General features: G+C 57.0%; 1 protein-coding gene across 2 annotated transcripts in view; it reads left to right on the forward strand.

The window, feature by feature from the left end:
• MRTFA (myocardin related transcription factor A) overlaps nt 1-20275 on the forward strand; it is a 198584-nt gene that overhangs the window by 173672 nt on the left and 4637 nt on the right. For both annotated transcript variants that reach the window (XM_047786180.1, XM_047786181.1), the window contains 8 exons: nt 6393-6448; nt 9237-9312; nt 10190-10351; nt 14229-14404; nt 14897-15025; nt 16981-17234; nt 17354-17522; nt 18666-20108. In XM_047786180.1, coding sequence (XP_047642136.1) covers nt 6393-6448; nt 9237-9312; nt 10190-10351; nt 14229-14404; nt 14897-15025; nt 16981-17234; nt 17354-17522; nt 18666-20108 — 2465 coding nt within the window. The remainder of the gene's footprint in view (nt 1-6392; nt 6449-9236; nt 9313-10189; nt 10352-14228; nt 14405-14896; nt 15026-16980; nt 17235-17353; nt 17523-18665; nt 20109-20275) is intronic.

Raw genomic sequence — 20275 nt, forward strand, 5'->3', positions numbered from 1 at the left:
AATTAGAAAGAACTCCCCACCTTCTCCATGGAATTCTGATTGTGGTTAATGTGATGGTTACACATTGATTCTAGATACAGTTCTTAATAGCGCTTGAAAAATACTGTGGGAGTTCCTATCGTGGCTCATGGGTGCTAGTTTACAAACTCGACTAGCATCCATGAGGACTTGGGTTTGATCCCCGGCCCCGCTCAGTGGGTCAAGGATCTGGCGATGCTGTGGTTTAGGCCTGTGGCTATGGCTACAGCTCCGATTGGACCCCTAGCCTGGGAACTTCCTAATGCCTTGGGGGCAGCCCTCAAAAGATGAAAAGACCAAAAAAAAAGAAAAGAAAGGAAAATAATGTGTACTTCACTCTGGCCTCCATGGTTTCTGATGAGAAATGTTTTTCCTCTGGCTGCTTTCGAGTTTTTTTCTTTTAGTTTTCAAATTTTAATTATTAATTAATTTAATTATCCTGGAGTGAATTTCTTTGGGTTTAACTTTGGGGGCAGGGGTTTGGTTAGCCCAGCTTCTTGAATCTGTAGACTTATGTCTCCTGCCAAATTTGGGGGTTTCCGCCATTTATTTAAAGTTCTTTTCCAACCTGTCTTCTTCCTGTCTTTCCAGGGCTTGTATGACATGTTAGATTTTTCTGTGGGTGGTGGTGACCTTGTAACGGTAAAGGTCCTGACTCTTCCGCAGCCCTCCCCTGACTTTGCCTCACTGGGGAGGGGGAGGGGGTGCCTCCTTACTGCTGGGTTGGGGTGTGAGTCCAGGCTTCCCACTTCACCTTGGGTTGGGGGCCGCTTTCTGCTTGGCTTTCTTTGACACTACCTGGTGTAGGCATTGGGTCACTTCTTGATAGCTTTGTAAGGGTGAAAGTCTAGACTTCCTGCTTGGCTTTTCCTGGTGAGGGTAGGACTTTCACTGTGGTGTCCAGCTGGAGTAAAATGATTATTGTCTAAAAGCTGTCTGTCTTATTCGGCTGCCCTTTTCCTGGTCCTTCAGCTAGCGAGAGTGAGTTGTGTTGGGGCTTTTTTGTCTGTCTCCATTTGCTTTTCCAGGTTGTCAGCTTCTTCAGCTCCTAAGTCTAGTTATATGTGAGGCAAAAAGGAAACTCAGCGGACTTGCCGCCGTGTCATTCTTTGGGTTCCCAGGCCCCTCACCAGTCTGCCGCCTTCTCCACCTTTCAGAACCTGCTCATGTTTGTTTTTCATGTAGTGTCCAGAGTGTTTAGTTGTGCTTCGTGGGAGGAATAGAGAAAAGCATGTCTGCCCCATCTTCCCAGAGGCAGGCCTTTCGGCATCTCATCCCGGGCTGGGCCCTGCCCCCTCGCCCAGCTTCATCATCCTCACTTGAAGGCCTTGGTCCCACAATGTCAGGCTGCTTGTAGTCCCCTGAATTGGTCTCACTGTTAGAGGACCTCCCCACTCCCTTCCTTTTCAGCCTGTGGCGTTTCTAGTCAGTTCCCCTGGACTGTCTGTACAATCTACCTGCACAGCTCAGGCACTCTTCCCTCAGGCCGAATTTTGCCTCTTCTGTCCTATGTAGCATTTAAAATTGCCTCTGCAACTATCCTTCTATCTTGTAATTGTTAGTCTTTTTCCCTAACCAGACCATACGCTGCCTTTGAGGGCTGAGACTCCATCCCGTACATCTTTGTCCTCAGTAACTGACACAGTGGTTACAGTTGTTCATTAGACAGATGGGTGGGTGGGTACAGTTCTGGTTTCCCACCTGAGTTGTTAAATGCGTTTGTGGCCATGCACACACAGCCCGCACTCCTGCACTGTGCATTCTCCTGCTGGTTCTACAGTGGACAGAGAAATGGCTTGCTTGAAAGAAGGGTCCTTGCCCTGTGGCACTCTGTTGACCTCTGTCAGCTGTCAGAGTTGCTCTGAATACAGAATTGGAGGTGAGCGTAACTCTAGCTTAGTATCTCATTGACAATGGGAATGATCATTTTTATTATGTCAGCGCCTCCTAAAGTGACATTCAGAACCGGGCACCTAATAAATATTCCTTAATGAGGAGGAAATGAGTCTTGGGTAATTGCGATCATTCTTGCTGAGATGCATTTCCAGAACTGCTTTGTGGATCCTAGAAGCCTTAACTGGCCTACGTGTTGAACTAAATCTGGGGCTGGCGATGGAAGAGCTCTGGATTCACGCGCTCGGTTTGTTTTTAAGGTTCCTCACGCTCGTGCTGCGGGGCTAGATCAGATCAAAGCCCCCAGTCCACGCGCCTGTGCTGTGAGCTGAAGATCGAGCAGAGACCCAAGCTCCCCTTTGGAAGTGGATGGCAGGGTATTTTTAAAAAGGAAATCGAAACAGTTTTTAGTTCACAAATGACCTTATTTAAGACAGCAGACGTGTAAGAGGAAAAAGATGGGCACAGGAGAGAGAGGACAGAACATGAATTGGTGGTTAGAGCCAGCCAGGGGCGGGGCCCCCATCCAGAACTGAAACTGTGATAAGTGCCACACCCCTTAGCTACTTGGGTTCATTTGATTTCTGTGGGGGGCTTGGTTAGTTTTCCTTTCAGTGTGCGTTTGCATAACCTCCCTGTGTTCACACAAAGCTGTTGCAAGCCTTCCAGCGAAACCAGCTCCGGGAGGGTGGGAGTAAAGGATCAAGTTTCAGTGCCCTCTGACCCCGAGAATGTATATTCTCAGAAACAACATGCGCGCTTCTTGGGTTTGCATTGATTTACAGGAGCTTCTCTTTCAGAGACTGCCTTCTTGGAGTTTCTGGGAAAATGAAATTTCTGAGCAAGTAGTACTCTGGTCCTTCTGGCAAAGCCATTAAGGCAGCAGAGGGCAGGGGGCTGAGAGTCCAAAGTGAATGCAGCCCCCCGCCCCCCGGCTCGGACACATGCTCATGGGTTAACTTAGAGTCTTGGGGGGATTTTCCACGACTAGTCGAAGCCTGAACATTCCAACTTATTTTCTGCTTTGCTGTGCCTCCTCGTGTCTCTCTCCCTCAGTGGGGAAGCTTGTGCATTTTGCCTGTGCACTGCCGCCTGCTTCTACATCAGGAAAGCCCAGGCCTTACCTTTATCACCCTCATCTTTTCCTTAGGTTCCCCTCCACAGCTGCGGCTTTTAGCAAAGCTGGCTGGACCTGTATAGGAGCCTCTCCACCCCAAACCCCAGTCTACCCAGAGCACTGGCCCTGCCCGCCCCCCCCCCCCCCCCCCCCCCCCCCCCCCCCCCCCCCCGTGAACCTGGGCGCCCCGCCACCTGTTGGAAGTAGCTATTGAAATTGCTGACTTGCTCTCAGAGAGCAGAATTGGGCGTGGGGAAAGAGGCACCAAGTGAGAGGCTCTTCAAGAGCTGACGGAAGCACAGAACCAGACCTGGGTTGGAGTCTGTCCCTCAGCAGATGACCTCACAGTCACTGCAGCGTTAGTGTCCTCACACGTAGAAGGAGAATTATGCTACCTACCTCGTGCTTGTTAAAACGATTTGGTGAGACAATGACGTTGGTGTTACAAGACGAAACAGTCTTTGGGATTGGTCGTTACTGTCGTGAGTTCTTCTCTTGGTCTTCACTCTGGTTCTCAGGGGTCCCCCTCCTGGCTTGTCTCCCAGCGTCCGAGGCTGCAGGCTGCGCCCTGCGCTCCACATGAGCCAGGTTTCTCATCATGGTTCGTGTACCTGCCGTCACTTTGCACTTGTCTTCTGAGCCTTCCTCAAACCTGTCTGTGCTCAGTGCTGTGGTTGAGCTGGCCTTCCCACAGCACCTGCCCTCAGCCCTGCATCTCAGCAGTGTGTGTACTTGAAGCCTTCTTGTCTCCCCATAAGGTCATTCTTCTCCACTTTCTGAAGAGGTCAAGAAACCGACTGAGAGGAAGGAAAAAACTCCGACTTGGGCATGAGAGGGAATTAGGTTGTGATCCTAACTCTGCCACTTGCTGCGTTTCCTACCCTTTCTGAACCTGTCCCCATCTGTAAAGTGGGGTGTAACCCGCCACACAGCATCACTAGGAATATTCAAGTAGACAGCACGTTTAAAGTATCAAGAATGGTGTCTTCCATAGAAGCAGACATCCTCGCTATTACATGAAAAGTTCCTTAACTCGGTGCAACCAAGGAGGAAGTCACATCCTCGACACCTAGTCCACCTGTCACTTGTCCCTTTCGTGGTGCGGCACCCCTGTCATACAGGAGGATGATGCACTCCCCTTCCATCAGGAAATTCTGTGCTTCGGGAGTTGTTTTTCTAGACACTGGGTCTGTGCCTTCCTCCTTGGGATAGCCAGTGCAGGTTGTTGAGGCCGCAAGCTGGCTGGTGTTTTAGTCAGCTAATCTGTGGCTGTGGTGCCTAAACTAGCCGGCCTGTGTGGGAATCTAGCCCAGGGCCCAACCGCGTTGCCGCGTCTGATGACAGCAGCACTAAAAGCATTGGTGAGCACCGCCTGCTTCAGAGCGCTTTCATTCTCAGAAGAGTCCCAGGAGGGAGCAAATGCTCACTCTACAGAAGAAGAACATGAGACCCAGAAAGTGGTCCTACCCTGAGTCACGCCAGCAGTGACTGGTAGAACCCAGGACGAGAACCCAGGGGTCTTGATGCGACCTCTGGGACCTCTGGGACGTTTTGGACCCAGATGAGAGCCTAATTCTGGCAGTTCAAATGGACGTTTAGAGCTCACAGAATCCTCTAGTTTTCCTGTCAGTAGTGTACATTTTGTATCCCTTATAGAATATTCATTAATTCATTGAATGAATTACGTGCTGGGTGCTTTCGGCTTTGGGGGTCTGTCAGAAAGGAAAGAAATAGACAAAACCCAGCCGTGCCCTGATGGAGCAAGCTTATTCAGATGTAACCAAATAAGAAAGATCTGTAGTATGACCGTAGAGAGTGTGAGATGGTATGAGCTATGCAGAAAAATAAGGCAGAAGGGCGGCTGGGGGTGGGGGTGGGGCAGACACTGAGTTGGCTGTGATTTTTAGTCTCATTCCCACTCTCTGAGAGCAAAGCTGCCTGTTCATTCCCTGCTGGTTCATCACACCCTGCATATCAGGGCTTTTGGAGACCGATTTTGGAGTTGAACCAGCTCTACTCAGTAGAAGCAGGTGCAGGGGCTGTCTGCTTTCCCACTGAGAGGCCAGGACCTTCAGATTAGAGCTGGGTTGGCCTGGGTAGTGCTTTGGAATGCTCTGGTAGGCTGGGGAGGGAGCTGGTGCTGGTTTTCCTTAGATTATTTCTTAGATCTAGAGCTCCCCCTGCTGTTAGAAGGTGGAGTGCTCTCAACTGATCTTTTAAAATGATTGTTTTTTTATCCTAAGTTTTAAAAACCCCAAAACGTTAAAAAAAAAAAAAAAGTACTGCAGGACATTTGGAGCTTTCTTGTGAGACTGCTCCTGGTGAGGCCCAGCCCTCGGGGCGGGCTGGGGGAGGAAGCACAGAGGCCCCGGCAGGATAGGGCCCTATCTGTGCTCAATGCTACTTATAGCGTCTCCTTACCCAGCACTCCTACCACAGCCGGCAGCCCCGCAAAATTATCTCCCCACAGTTTCACAGCTGCTCTGAAATTCTCAAGCAGCAGAAGTGAAACTGACCATGATCGTATAAATTCCTCCTTATTGCTGTTCCCTGCTTGAAGTGAATCAGGCCCTTACCCTCTTATCCTCAGGGTGTCCTGACCCATCCTCTGCTGAGTTTTAACACAAACTCTCTTCGTGATGCTGCATCCTTAGAGGGTTCTGCTTTGATCTCTCCACCTCGGTGCTGTTTACTGAGTTGAGAACTGCGGCCCGTGTGGTGGTAGCCCCAGAATAGAGCTGAGTCTTGGACGGGGGCTGCAGGGAGCCCTTCTGGTCAGCACTGGGTGTGTGCACCAGGGTTAACCATCCAGTCCCTGTGAAGTTCTTTTAGTCCTTCAAGGTGAAATTCAGGTTAATTTTAGCAGCACTATTAATATCAGCTGAGCTGAAGAAGGAAATGGCACCCAAGCAGACGTGTGTCTTTTTGGTTTAATTGCCCCATTCAGACCGTTTGGTTGCTTTGCGATTCCTGGTGAGATTGAAGAGGGAGAGCAGGTGGACGCCGCTTGCAGCCCTGCTCCGTGTCCCCATCTTCCTGAGAGTAAAGGGAGGCCCGGCAGGCGTTCTTGGAGGGTTGCCTGCTCATGGGGAATTCTGTTACAGTTCTGTTCCATGGGTGCTCTTTCTGGAGCCCAGGCTTAGGCAGGGACTCTTTCCGCTGGGAACAAAGTAACCGAACTGTTTCGGGGGAGCTGAAGCACAGAGCTGTGTGCTTGCTCAGGTGCCGTTTTCTTCTTCACTTCAGCTGGTGCTAATAGTCCTGCTAAAATCAACTTGAATTTAAGATGCCTTCTCCACTGTAAATTGGAAGTAGACATCGTGCTTCACTATAAAGTAATCTTTTATGATTCTTCTCCCAACAGCTTTGAAAAGTCCAGCTGCATTTCATGAGCAGAGAAGGAGCTTGGAGCGGGCCAGGGTAAGGCACCTTTCCTCCCCAAGGATTCCCAGGAGCATTTTCAGAGCCTATTATGTTGCGGGTCCTCTTCCTTCCAGTGTCTCCAGGGTCAGCCCAAGCCTCACAGTTGTAAATATAAGGTGCTGCCTTTCCCGCTTCATCCCCCCTCCTCCCCGTGTCCCCCAGCGTGGTGACATGGACCGTGGTGAGAATGAGTTTCCTCCTCTGGTGCATGCAAGTGTGTAATGGTCGCCTCTCTCCCTTGGCTTTGTTCACCACTAGTATTTCCATCTTTAATTCCACTTAGCCTTTTGTAGCTGTTAGGATGTGGACAGCAGCCATGGAAAAGCTTGCCAAGTGGTGGTCCCCCCGTGTCCGTGGCCACACTCCCCACACCTCTCGGGGGTGGGCATCCTGAGGGGCTGGAAACCTCACCGGTCTCCACGTGCCCGAGAGCCAGGGTCCACTGGAGGCCGTCGAAGCAGAAGCTGCGCCCCGCTCTGAGCTCAGGTTCACGCCACAGCACCTGGCTCGTTGCCCTGTCCCCTCAGTTTCGGTTCCCTCGGGGGCCTCAGGGGGATATTCAGCTGCCCATTGTGGGCAGAGATGGGGAAGTCTCCAGAACATGCTTCCCCCTCTCAGCCCCTTTGCTTTTTTCTTTTTTGTAAAAAACACGGGAAGAGAACCTCCTCAAATTGAGAATCATGGGCCATGGCTCCCTAAGACACAGCTCCTTTAGAGATGCTAAAGTAGTCACTTCCAAGACATATCTTAACTGTCCTCTATGCTTAGTTTAACACGTTTCTAAAGAAAATTATGATTAATTCTTTGAGTGGGAAGAACGAGGTCCCGGGTACTGGGAACCAAAAGAGCGACCAATTGCACTGTGTCGGTTGCCGAGAGCATGAGTGGATCTGGGAGTTGAGGGGATGGGGGAACAATGACATCGCCTGGGCCCCTGCCCAGTCTTAAGACTGGGCCCCACGTTGTGGACTGCTTCTTAAAGGCGAAGAGTAAATCCACACTAATCAGAACCGCTGCTAGCTCATTGAGCACTTCGATATGTGAAATTATATTCTTGTTTATGCTCACATCAGCGATTATGAATTGGGTGTTATTATCGTCATCTTAAAGATGCAGCTGTGGAGTTCCCGTCATGGCTCACTGGTTAGCGAATCCTACTAGGAACCATGAGGTTTCAGGTTCGATCCCTGGCCTTGCTCAGTGGGTTAAGGATCAGGTATTGCTGTGAGCTGTGGTGTAGGTCACAGATGTGGCTCGGATCCTGCATTGCTGTGGCTCTGGTGTAGGCCAGTGGCTATAGCTCTGATTAGACCCCTAGCCTGGAAACCTCCATATGCTGCAAATGCAGCCCTAGAAGAGACAAAAAAAAAAAAAAAAAAGAAAAGGAAGAAAAGATTCAACTGGAAGTTCACTAACTTGTCCAGCCAGTAAGTGGCAAACTGGAATTCAAACCTTGGTCTGTGGACTCCAGTTCCTTTTCAGTACAGTGTTCACCCTCAGCCTCGGCCCCCCTTGAGAACTTCAGACAGCCTAGAAAATATGCCTCTCTCTGATGTCTCTGAAGACCTGTGGTGTCCGACACCTTCTGCAGCAGCTGCAGCAGTACTTCTGTCCACTGCAGATGGGTGATCGGCCCAACCGCTATCAGCCATCTCCCGGCGAGCTGGGCACTCTTCCAGGGCTGGCACAGAGCTGCGTAGTCAGAGTACCAAGGCCAGGGCAAGGGCCAAGGCCAGGCCAAGGAGCAGGTCTTTACCTCGCTACATGCAGGCAGTATCTCTGATACTGTGTTTTCTGCTCTGCTCTGCTTTGTCTTGTCCTGTCTTGTCTTGTCCCGTCCTACCCTGTGCTGGTCGTGACCCACTTAATGGCCCTGATCTATGGTTTGAAAGACTACGGTGCAAAAGTTAAGAGGCTCTGGAGCTCTGGAGTCAGACGCATCTGGGCTCATGTATACATAACGTGAGCACCGGGCACTGGGCTGGCTCCGGGGCTGTTGAGGGAATGGTTTGATTTGCCTGGATTCTTGGCAGTGCAGAAATGAGGACGTGGGGCTGTAAGGAACTAGAGCTGTGACACCATGTATCATAGTATTCCACTTGGCAGCCATTCAGAATGAATAGAAAATGCTCATGATAGCAGGCAATGCCAGATTTTTTGAAATAAGATATAAAATTATATTCAGTATGATTACAGCTCTGCAAAATTTAATCTTCCTCATGGAAGAGTGATTGGAAACAAATATCCAAAAATACTGACAATAGATTAATGATTTTTGTTGTTTTACTTTCTAATTTAAAAATTTTTCTTTGATGAATATATATTACTTTTAGGACAGTAAAAGTAATAGATTTGAAAGTGTATTAGTAGTTCAGGAGCTCTCCAGACGCTCAGGGGTTTAAGGATCCAACGCTGTCACTGCTGTGGTACAGGTTCGATCCCTGACCTGGGAACCTCTGCATGCTGAGGGTGTGGCATGCATACACACATAAATAACTAAGTAAATAACAAAATTAAATATGTATATATTAGTAGTCCAGCCTTAGATGGTGTTGGCAGATGGATGGTGCCCTTGGCTGGTGTGTTGAAAGTGGATGTGTCCTGCCCAGGCCTCACTCCTCAGGCCTCCCCTCGCGTCAGGACCCTGTCACCTCCAGGCTGCGGTCTTGGGGGCTGCAGAGGTTACTCATAGCAGCCATTAAAGCCACGGCTGCTTTTTGGTTCTGACTGTGCCATAAGCTTGGGCCCTGGATTTGAGAGCTGCTTGGTGTGGTTTTTTTTGTAGACAGAGGACTATCTGAAACGGAAGATTCGTTCCCGGCCGGAGAGATCGGAGCTGGTCAGGATGCACATTTTGGAAGGTGTGTTAGATTGGAAATGCTTCTTCATCTAAATCCTGTTTTCAGTCCTGTACCACCCACATTTCTTCTTCCCTCTTTCTTGGCGCTCCCAGTTCTGTTACCAGTGGGTAAGCCAGGGCCTTACCATAGTAAAACAGCAGGGCTGTGGTAGCCACCACTGGTTTTTGGGAATTCCCGAAGAAGCACAATCAATCAAATTCTCTTAGGTAACTTCCCTTTCTCTGTGGCCACGTGGTGGCCCTCATCAAACCTTGGTATGGAATCCTGTCCTCTAAATCTGGTTTTAATGTGTGTTTAGTTTTAGTTTTTATTCATTCATTCATCTATCCATCCTCCATTCATTCACTCACTTGGTATTTACTCACGCACCTGTGAAGTACAAGCAAGATCACCCAGACGTACTCCCCCTCCCCCCGCCTTCCAGGCAGGGAAAGGTTTTGGCCGTGGAAAGCGTTTCGAGTCTATCCATTTTTTGTTTGGTTTTGAACCCTCTTTGGGATTGGAAGAAGACTTTCCTCGTCCAAGCCCTAGTCTTCGCAGGTGAAGACACAGAGACTCCGAGCAGGGGGATGGGCTGTCCCTGTAACACAGCAGGCTTGAGGGAGCAGAGAGACCAGTTCTGTAGCTCCACCTCAGAAAGTCTGGGTCGGCCTGTGCCTAGTGACCGTTGTGTGTGTGACATCACGCTATCCACAGTGGGGGCTCCTCCCTCTGTCCCTGTGAAACTTCAAGCCAAATCACCCTGCTCTCCCTGGGGCACGCTTTGCATTCTCATGGTCTCTGCTCCTTCCCCAGAGGGAAGGGCAGGTGCTCTGAAGTTCCCAGGGCAGAAACAGGTCCTTCCCGCATCCTCCTGCACTCTGTTCTCTCGTGGCAGAGACCTCGGCTGAGCCTTCCCTCCAGGCCAAACAGCTGAAGCTGAAGAGAGCCAGGCTGGCCGATGACCTCAACGAGAAGATTGCACAGAGGCCTGGCCCCATGGAGCTGGTGGAGAAGAATATCCTGCCTGTGGAGTCCAGCCTGAAGGAAGCCATCATTGGTGAGGAGGCCCAGCTGCCCTGTGTGGACTTGTAGTCCAGGCACAGGGGACAGGGCTCTGGGCTGCTTGCTCTTTGACTTGCTGCTTAGCCTGGGGGAGCCGTGGTGCAGGGTGCAAGAGCCTTGTAAATAGGTCTTATGAGCATGGGACAGTGCCAGTGGCCTCAGGGCTCAGCGTCGTGCCAGAATAGCCAAGTAGGTAACAGAGGGACCCTGTCCACTCCCATCTCTGTGAATGCAGGGGCTTGTTCCTCCCCCAGAGAAGGTGGGGGTCAGGACAGGTGTGAGCGCATGGGGGTGCCAGGAACTGGAAACTACACCTGCTGTTTCTTTCATTCTTCTTCTTTTTTTTTTTTGTTTTGTATTTTTGCCTTCTCTAGGGCCTCACCCACGGCATATGGAGGTTCCCAGGCCGGGGTCCAATCGGAGCTGTAGCCGCTGGCCTACATCAGAGCCACAGCACCGCGGGATCCGAGCCGAGTCTGCAAACTACACCACAGCTCACGGCAACGGCAGATCCTTAACCCACTGAGCAAGGCCAGGGATCAAACCCTCAACCTTATAGTTCCTACTTGGATTTGTTAACCAGTGAGCCATGACAGGACCTCCCCCTGCTGTTTCTTTTCTTTAGTGATATTTCTTCTTGGAGCCTGGCACTTTGCACAGATGGTTCACTCAGTCAAGATTGACTGATCCAGTGTGCTAGGCGCTAGGGCCACAGCCCCACAAGGCAGATGCTCCCCCTGCCGCCCTTACAGAGCTCATGTGCAGGAGCAGATATAGGCAGGGAGGCAGGCACCTGCAGGGCGGAGGGCAGGCGCGGCTGGATGAGTAGGTGTGCAAGTGTGTGCTGAGCGGAAAGGGGTGGCCTGTGCAGGGCCGGCGTGTCACAGCGTGAGGTGGACAGGCCCTTGTGTGCCACGGCCAGGCATGCAGTCGTGGTTCCCTTGGCCTTCGGTCAGTACGGCCGCCTCTCTCCTGCTGTGGTGGGCCCGAGACCCACTGCCGGGAGGTGGCCGTGTCTCCAGGAGACCTGAGTGCTCCCGCTGTCGTAGTGAGCGACGCCTTTGGGGTGGGGGGCCTGAGAGGGCACAAGAGTAGGCCCAGAGCAGACCAGGTGCGGTCGGAGGAGACTGGTTTCTAGGCCTCATCACACCGCAGAGGGGGTTTGCCAGAGGAGGAGGCAGAGCCAGGCTGGAGGCTGGCGGCCGGGGCCCTGACCATCCCTTCCCCTTTAGTCCCCTGCTCTGCCGTAACGTTCACTTCACCTCGTGTCTGCGTCTTCCTGCCCTGATCATCACCAGGCTCCACAACAGCTCCTAGTAATAGGCCAGCGTTTGGGCCAAGGTCAGTTCTGGCTTTTCCGTCCAGCCCAAATCTGATACAGGTTGCGAGAGTCGGCCGCACAGGCCTGTGCGAGGCCTTGCAAGTGCAGAGAGGAGCGGAGCATGCTGCTGCCCTCAGAGAACTCAGCCTGACACAGGAGACTGCTGTGTAAACAGGTGGTTTCTGAGTCTTCCTCCTGGCACGTGTGGCGTGGTGTAGTAAGAATGGCCACGGCCCTGTGACATTGTCACGGAGTCACCTGCCTTTCAGGACAGGCTCACAGGCAAGGATGGATATAAAGGGTCCGGCACAGTCCTGGGCTCCTGGGGAGGCTCAGGGAAGGGGCAGACCGGCCCTTGACAGACCAGCTGATGCCTGCTGTCAGGACATAGGACAGTGGGTGAGTGTGGCAGGCACAAGCTTCTTTGGGGGATGGGGACGGTTGGTGGCAGGGCTGGGGACGTTCCTTCCACAGGTGATAGTGTATATCTGGGGTCAACCTGGAGGTTGAATCAGTTTGCCAAGTGGAGAAGGTACAGAGGGACATTCCAGGCAGAGGGACAGCGTAGACAGCGGCCTGGAGGCCTGCGGAGCGTGGTGTGTTTGAGGACTGGGGAGTAGTTTAGTTTGGCATGAGGTCATCCTTGGTGACTGCGGCAAAAGGAGCATCTGCCAGCAGTGATCATGCAGGTTGAGGAGTGGGTAGGAGGCAAGGAAGTGGTGACAGCAGAGGCGAATGGAGAAGAGGAGAGGGAGATGGTGGGTTAGGAAGGATGTTTCAGCTGGGAGGAGTGAGCGGCTTTAGGGCTGAGCAGAAGGATTCAAAGGAGAGCAGCCGAGGTGGAGGGTGAGAGGAGGAGGTAGAGCTGGGGGTGCACGGGGGAGGGGGGGCCTGCTGGGAATGGGGGCCCAGGAGGGGCTCCCCAGACTGCCTCTGCCACTCACAGACTTCCCCGCACACTCCAAAGGGCCACTCAGCACACGCTCACACCCACGGCCTCCCCCCAGGGCGTCTTCCCTGAGCCTGTCCCCAGTGTCCCCGCAGCATCCAGGTTCCCCTCTAGAGAAGAGGCCAAAGGGAGAGAGAGACCCTGCAGGGACCCTGGACTGACCAGCCCTTGGGCTTCTCCAGCGTGGCCAGCAGCTTCCTCAGCTGGACTGAGGCGAGGGTGGGCCTGCAGCTCCTCTGTCCTGCGTTCCTTTGTCCCGCGGCTGATGTGCCACAGCAGGTCCCCTCTCTGGGAGGAAAGGGCCATGGGAGAAAACCTAGACGAGTGAAGCCCTAGGTGGTCCGGCTGCACGCGGGTCCCTGTGAGGGCGGGTGAGGGGAGTGTGCTGTCCGTCTGGCCGGGGGCCGTGCTGGCTCCAGAGCCATGTTCACTGGTGGAGGGCCAAGGTCAGGTGCATCCTGCCCAGGTCCGGCGGGGGGGGGGGGGGGGGGGCCTCGGGTCATGACCCTGGGCGGGGAGAGTCTGCTGGGAGAGTTCCTGGCTTGTTCCTGTTCCTCATCTGCGGTCTTCCTGCCGTGGCCAAGGCCCCCAGTGTGGCCACCAGCTTACCTCTGCACCCCTGGCTCGGTTCCTTTCGTGTGGACAGCAGCCAGGGCAGAACCTCTTCCCCCGGCAGGGACAGTGCTCACGAGGCGTCATGATGGGAGTGTTTTGAAACTCCTTGCCCCTCCCCCTGCTCCTGCCCCTCCTGTCCCTCCTCCCCCCTCCTCCACCTCCTCCCCCCGCCCCTCCCCCCTCCTCTCCCCTCCCCCTCCCATCCCCTTCTCTCCTTCCTTCTGGTCTGGGATTCCCATGCCGACCCCTGCTCCTCCTGTCTCTCCCTCCCAGCCTCCCCCAACCTGGCCCAGGAGCACAGGACTCACCATCTTCTGGGCCTTCGCCGTGGCCCAGGGCAGGGGGGCCAGCCAGCAGGACGACTCTCCTGGCGGCCGCTGCTCCTCGGCCGTGGGTCCCTGGGAGGCACTGGCTGCTGAAGGGAGATCCCTACCCTCCACTGATGCTGTCTCACCTGTGCAGGCAGGCGGCCCTTTTCCAGGAGGCTCCTGAGTCTGCTCCTGGTCTTTGGGACTTGGGCAGCTCAGGGGAGGAGCTGCACCCTGTAGCTCTTACACAGACGCCCACCGTCCCTCACCGCAGGGTCCACGAGCCTCTGGAAGAAGAAGAGTTTTGTGCAGCCACAGGACAGGGGAGCAGGAGGTGGCGGTGAGGAGGGAGGGCAGACCCTGACTTTGAAGACTGAGCACAGAGGTTAATTCGTAGGCCCCTTCCCCCAGCGAGGGGGTGCTCGATGGCCCCTCCCCTCAGCGAGGGGCGCTCCAAGGCCTGGTGGGGCTGACCCTTCCCAGCCTTGTTTCATGGTCACAAGGAGGAGCTTGCCTCCAGCTCTCGGACAGCAGAGGCAGGTTGGCTGCTGATCTCCGTCTCCTGCTCGCTGGGCATGGGAGCCCGCGGGCAGGCACATTGCTGGGATGGCTTCTGGCTGCTGAGCAAGGCCCCTCTGCCCGTTTGCTGGTGGAGGCTTACCGTGGCCTTGGCTTTCAGTGGGACAGGTAAACTACCCGAAAGTAGCGGACAGCTCTTCCTTTGATGAGGACAGCAGTGACGCCTTATCGCCTGAGCAGCCTGCCAGCCATGAGTCCCAGGGCTCAGTGCCATCACCCCTGGAAGCCCGAGGCAGCGAGTCCCTGCCCACTGCCACCTCCGTGTCCCCCACTCAGGTGAGCTTGCCCACTCTGGATGCATCCCATGCTCCCCAGGGACCCCAGACCTGCTGGAGCAGCCCAGGGGGTGTTGCCCCCATGGGCCAGGTGGGACGGGGAAGCCAGGAGGCAGCTCAGGAGCTGGAGGCTCAGGAGCTGGAGGCCTCGGCAGTGTTCCTGCAGGAGGACTCTGCCTGGGCTGCCTTGCTGTTAGGTTCTAAGCCTCCTGGCTGCTTCATGTCCACCAAGTGTTCAGTTCCGGATTCTTTCCCCATCCTCCGCCACCCCCTTTCCTCGCTCCCTCTCCCCCGCCACCCTGGGGGCTGCTCTTCTCCCTCCCATCTTCACCCACCATTTGCCCCCTAACAGTGCCCTCGTCTGAGGAGGTGACGGCCACCTACCTCCACGCAGGGCAGGGATGCACCACCCACTGGAGCCTGGAGGTGGTGCACCTTCTGGGGCCAAAAGAAAGGGGTGAGGGGTTTCCTCACGCTCCTTCTTCTCTCCCAGGTTGTGTCTCAACTCCCGGTGGGCCCGGAGTCCGGGGAAACGCTGTTCCTGGCGGAGCAGCCCCCTCTGCCTCCCAGCCTCAGCAGCGGAACTGCCGTCCCCACCAAGCCCCTCCCCACGCTCATTAAGGTACAGACCCCCAGTCCCTGCTGGGACCTCATCCCAGTGAGGGGGCAACTGCAGGGGTGGGGGACCCTGCTTCCTCCTGGTCAGGGACCAACAGAGTCACCGAGGTGCTGTGGGAGGTCTCCCGTTCTCTCCACGGGCGCTGGCCGTCGAGGTCACAGCCCCCGTGCACAGCATGGTGCCAGGCTCTCGATCCTGCCCGCCCCAGGAAACGTGCCACATGTCCCGTCTGTCCACTCACAGCCTCGTGAGGCCCTAACAGAACCTCCGCCAGTGACAGGGAAGGGAGGTGACAGGTCCCAGGTCGCCCAGCTGGCCGTGCGGGCGTTGGTTTTCGTTCTCCGGGGCCCGACCTGAAACTCCTGAACGGGCAGCGCTCCCCTTCAACCCCCGACACCCCTGGGGACCCTCACATGGGGACAAGGTGCTGGGCCCTGAGGTGGCATCGATCGCCCGAGTCCAGTCCTCTCTGCCCTGCCCGCCGCCCCAGCCTGGGCCCCGCCGCCTCCTGTCGTCGGAGTCTCTGGTCCCTCCGCACAGACTCTGCGCACAGCCTGAGGCCTCCGCCTCTGGGCGCTCCTGTGTCGGGGTGGGGGGTGTCTGCCAGCCCCGTGCGGCACCCCTGCCCAGGCCTGCCCCGTCGCCGTGAGGCCCCACGGGCTCCTCCCTGGCCTCCACGGCCTGGTCCTGAGGGGCCACAGAGGTCAGAGGCTTCCCCCCAAAGTCCCCCCAGACCCGCTCCTCTTCCCACAACTGGCGCCTTCCTTCCACCACTGCCCAGTTGGGAGAAGAGCGCGTGGGTGCCCGTCCAACCTCCTCCGCCCAGGGGGTGCCTCGGCCTCTGCTCCCCGCCCCGCCCTGAGCTCCCTCCGAGTGAGCCCCCGCCCCGACCTGCCTCAGGTCACACCCGTCTCTCCAGGGGGCTTCCCCAGCTCCCCTCTTCCTCCCTTCCAGGGGGTGCTCCCAAGCCTGCCCTCGGTCTCTCTCTCACCCCCTCAGCCTTGTTTGGGGTTCTCGATCTGTGGGTCCTTCCCGCTCTGGTCTCGGCCGCCCCGCACCCTCTCCCTCTTCCTGACTGCCAGGAAGCGGCCACTGTTGTCACTGTTGCATGAACCTCTGAACCGCTCGGCTGCCACACGTTCCATGGGCTGTTCTTCCTCTAGTTGGTCACCTCCCCCCAGGCCCTCCCGTGAGCTCCCATGGGCCCCTGGCCAGAGCCCTCTGTTCCTGCATCGAGTCCCCACCCTTCCATCCGCCACTCTGACCAAGAGGCCCTCCACGTCTGTCCCCCCCGCCTCCCCCCCAGCACTCCGGGCCCTGCCAGCTCTCAGCCCTGTCCAGCTCCACCCTCCCTCACCCAGAGGTGGCCGCCCGAAGGTGACCTGCTGGCCCTTCTGGTCTGCTGGGTCCTCGCTGACCCTCAGGACCCAGCGGGAGGCTTCCCTGTGTGCCAGCTGGGCATCATTGGCAGCCCGCTGGCGAATGAACACTCGCTTTTGGAGACCTGGGTTTGGATCCCAGCTTCTTCTCGTGGCGAGATCACTGTGCAACCTTAAGCAAGTGGCTTCTCTGAGCCTGTTTCCTCATTTTCAAGGAGACACGCCAGTTCCTGTCTAGGCAGGGATCTTGCAGGTCTGCGTGACAAGGGCTTTGTAAAGCCACACAAGCTCCGTAGACCAGCCCTTTTCACCCCAGAATCTCTCTGTGCTCAGGGTCAGAGTGCCTCCTTTCAGAGCCGGGCCGGTCCCAGCCCCCCGTCCGCCCTTGCCCTCCTCCCTGGCACACCCTGGGCACTGATGTGGCGCATGTCTGGGAGGGGTGCCATCCAGCAGGGAGTGTGGAACAGGCCAGGGTGGACAGCTGAGCCTTCTCACAAGCCACTCGGGTGCCCACCAGGGGCGTCAGCCTGTCAGAGGGGAGACGGCCCTGATGGCGCCCTCTGTCTCCTGCGCCCCCAGCAAAGCCAACCCAAGTCTGCCGGTGAGAAGTCACAACGCAGCAAGAAAGCCAAGGAGCTGAAGCCAAAGGTGAAGAAGCTCAAGTACCACCAGTACATCCCCCCGGACCAAAAGCAGGACAAGGGGGCGCCGCCCATGGACTCCTCCTATGCCAAGATCCTGCAGCAGCAGCAGCTCTTCCTGCAGCTCCAGATCCTCAACCAGCAGCAGCAGCAGCACTACAACTACCAGACCATCCTGCCCGCCCCGCCCAAGTAGGCACCTGTCCCTGGTGCTGAACCCAGACCTTTGCAACCCCTTGGTCTGGGTCCTACAAGAGTGCTCCATGGGTGGGGTCCCTGCCAGGGCTCACGTTGTCCTTTTTCCCTCTCAGGCCAGCGGGCGAGGCTCTGGGAAATGGTGGGGCCCCCCCTACACGCAGCCTTTCCACCAGCAGCAGCGCCAGCTCGGGTGCCCCTGGGCCCAGTGGGCTGGTCCGTCAGAACAGCACCTCGCTGGCGGGGAAGCCAGGGACCCTGCCTGCTAACCTGGACGACATGAAGGTAGGTGTGGGCGCCCTTCCCCCTGGAGGTGTTGAGTGCCGCCAGCCCAGCCCCCCGTGGGGCGGTCAGGTGCTTGGTTTCAGGCAGGGAAGGCGGCCGGCCCAGGACGGTGGCTGCAGAAGGCGGGGCAGAGCTTTAGAGCCTGGTCTCCTCCAGCAGAGACACCCGGAACCTGCCCTGAGGCCCATCTGGTCTGGGTATCGATGACATCAGCCTTGTCATCGCGGTCGTTACTAACAACACCAGCCAGCATCTGCCCAGGGCCGCGAGGCCTACCAGCCCTGCGTACCTCTGTTCTCCTCAGCCCCTCCGTGCAGTGTGAGAAACAGGAAGTGTCACCCCGGCTTAAGGATGTGCAGGCAGAGGCGTCAAGGGGGAGAGAAGCTTTCCAGAGGTCACAGGTCTGCTGGCGGTAGGGCCGGGGTTCAGACTCAGCTCTGCCGCAGCACCTCGCCCCTGCCACAGCGCACTTACTGGCGTGCCGAACCCGCTGTGCGGCGCTGCGTCTGCCTGGGGAGAGAGCGGCCCACACTAGAGCATGGACCCTGCTCGTGTCCTGGGCCCTGGAGGGTGACACACAGCCCACGCCTGGCCTGTGTTCTTTGCCCTGATCAGAAGGGGGAATGGATCACATTCTCCCTCAAGAGTTTGTCCTCTGCACCTGTCTGGTCCCTCCTCAGTCATGACCCAGATCCCAGCAAGACACAGCCCTCAAGGGTGCAGCTGCACGTGGGCTTCCGAGTCCATCAGACCGGCTTAAGGCCTTGCTCTGCCGATCACCAGCTGTGTGATCCTAAAGACGCTGTTTCGCTTCCATGAGCTCAGTTTTCTCAGTTGTAAAATCCAGTCAGTTCCATTAAGTATTTATAGAGCACCAGACACCGTGCTGGGGCTGGGGACAGCCTGCCTAGACACGGGGGCAGGAACGCTCTAACCAGGCCCCTGTCTTGAGGACAGGGAGGTGGAGGCGCCCGCCCTGCAGACATCTGTCTTGCCCTCCAGGGCTGGGGGGTGTCGATGTGTCTGAAGTGGCCAGTGGGGCCCAGGCAGAATGCTTGTCCCACTCAACTACCCACAACTGCCCTCCTGCAGGACCCAATTCCCTCTGCCCCCCTACAGCCCTGACTCTCCACCCCCTTGCAGGTGGCAGAGCTGAAGCAAGAGCTGAAGTTGCGGTCACTGCCCGTTTCGGGCACCAAGACAGACCTGATTGAGCGCCTGCGTGCCTACCAGGAGCACGTCAGCCCTGCCCCCGGAGTGCCCAAGGCCCCCGCCACCGCCTCCATCCTGCCCAAGGCTGGCGAGGTGGTGGTGGCCTTCCCTGCGGCCCGGCTGAGCACGGGGCCCGCCCTGATGGCAGCGGGCCTGGCCCCGGCTGAGGTGGTGGTGGCCACGGTGACCAGCAATGGCGTGGTGAAATTCGGCAGCACGGGCTCCACACCCCCCGTGTCTCCTACGCCCTCGGAGCGTTCACTGCTCAGCACAGGCGACGAGAACTCCACGCCTGGGGACACCTTTGGTGAGATGGTGACGTCGCCGCTGACCCAGCTCACCCTGCAGGCCTCGCCGCTGCAGATCCTCGTGAAGGAGGAGAGCCCCCGGGCCGGGCCCTGCTGTCTGAGCCCTGGGGCGCGGGCCGAGCTGGAGGGGCGGGACAAGGACCAGATGCTGCAGGAGAAGGACAAGCAGATCGAGGAGCTGACACGCATGCTCCGGCAGAAGCAGCAGCTGGTGGAGTGGCTCCGGCTGCAGCTGGAGCAGGAGAAGCGGGCCCAGCAGCCTGCGCCAGCCCCGGCCCCGGCCCCGGCCCCTGCCCCAGACCCTACCCCAACCCCAGACCCAGACCCGGCCCTGGCCACCCCCGGCGCCCCAGTGAAGCAGGAGAACAGCTTTGCCAGTTGCCAGCTGAGCAGGCCGCCCCCAGGCCCCGACCACCCCTTCAGTTCCAGCCTGGCCGCCCCCACTGCCCACCATGTAGACACTTGTGCCCTGGTGCCCCCGGCCAGGGTGGTGAAGCAGGAAGCTGTGCGGGCACCCGCCCAAGCCACCCTCGGCACCACCGTGAAGCAAGAGAACAGCTTCTCCAGCTGCCAACTGAGCAGGCAGCCCCCGGGCCCTGGTCACCCCCTCAGTCCCGGCCTGGCGGCCACCACCACCCACCACATAGACACTTGTGCCCTCATGCCCCCAGCCATGGTGGTGAAGCAGGAAGCCGTGCGGGCCCCGGCCCCGGCCTCTCTTGGCACCGCCGTGAAGCAGGAGAACAGCTTCTCCAGCTGCCAACTGAGCAGGCAGCCCCCAGGCCCTGGTCACCCCTTCAGCCCCAGCCTAGCAGCCCCCGCTGCCCACCACGCAGACACTTGTGCCCTGGTGCCCCCAGCCAGGGTGGTGAAGCAGGAAGCCGTGCCGCCTGAGCCTGAACCAGCCCCTGCCCCCCAGCTGCTTCTGGGCCCACAGGGCCCCAGCCTCATCAAGGGGGTCACGCCTCCCACGCTCATCACTGACTCCACAGGGACCCACCTTGTCCTCACCGCGACCAATAAGAATGCAGACAGCCCGGGCCTGGCCAGCAGGAGTCCCCAGCAGGTACCTGGGTCGGGGAGGGTGTGACGTTTCTCTCAGTGGCAGCTCATTACACCCCCTGCCCCAGCCGGTTCAGCAGCTGCCCCCACGGTGGGCAGGTTATGCTTTTGCTTCTGCTCATCTTCCCTCCAACCTTCTGCAGTGAGGGATTCCACCCTCATGCCACCAGG

This window comes from Phacochoerus africanus, chromosome 7, assembly GCF_016906955.1.
Source record: "Phacochoerus africanus isolate WHEZ1 chromosome 7, ROS_Pafr_v1, whole genome shotgun sequence".
In the NCBI taxonomy this organism is placed as follows: domain Eukaryota; kingdom Metazoa; phylum Chordata; class Mammalia; order Artiodactyla; family Suidae; genus Phacochoerus; species Phacochoerus africanus.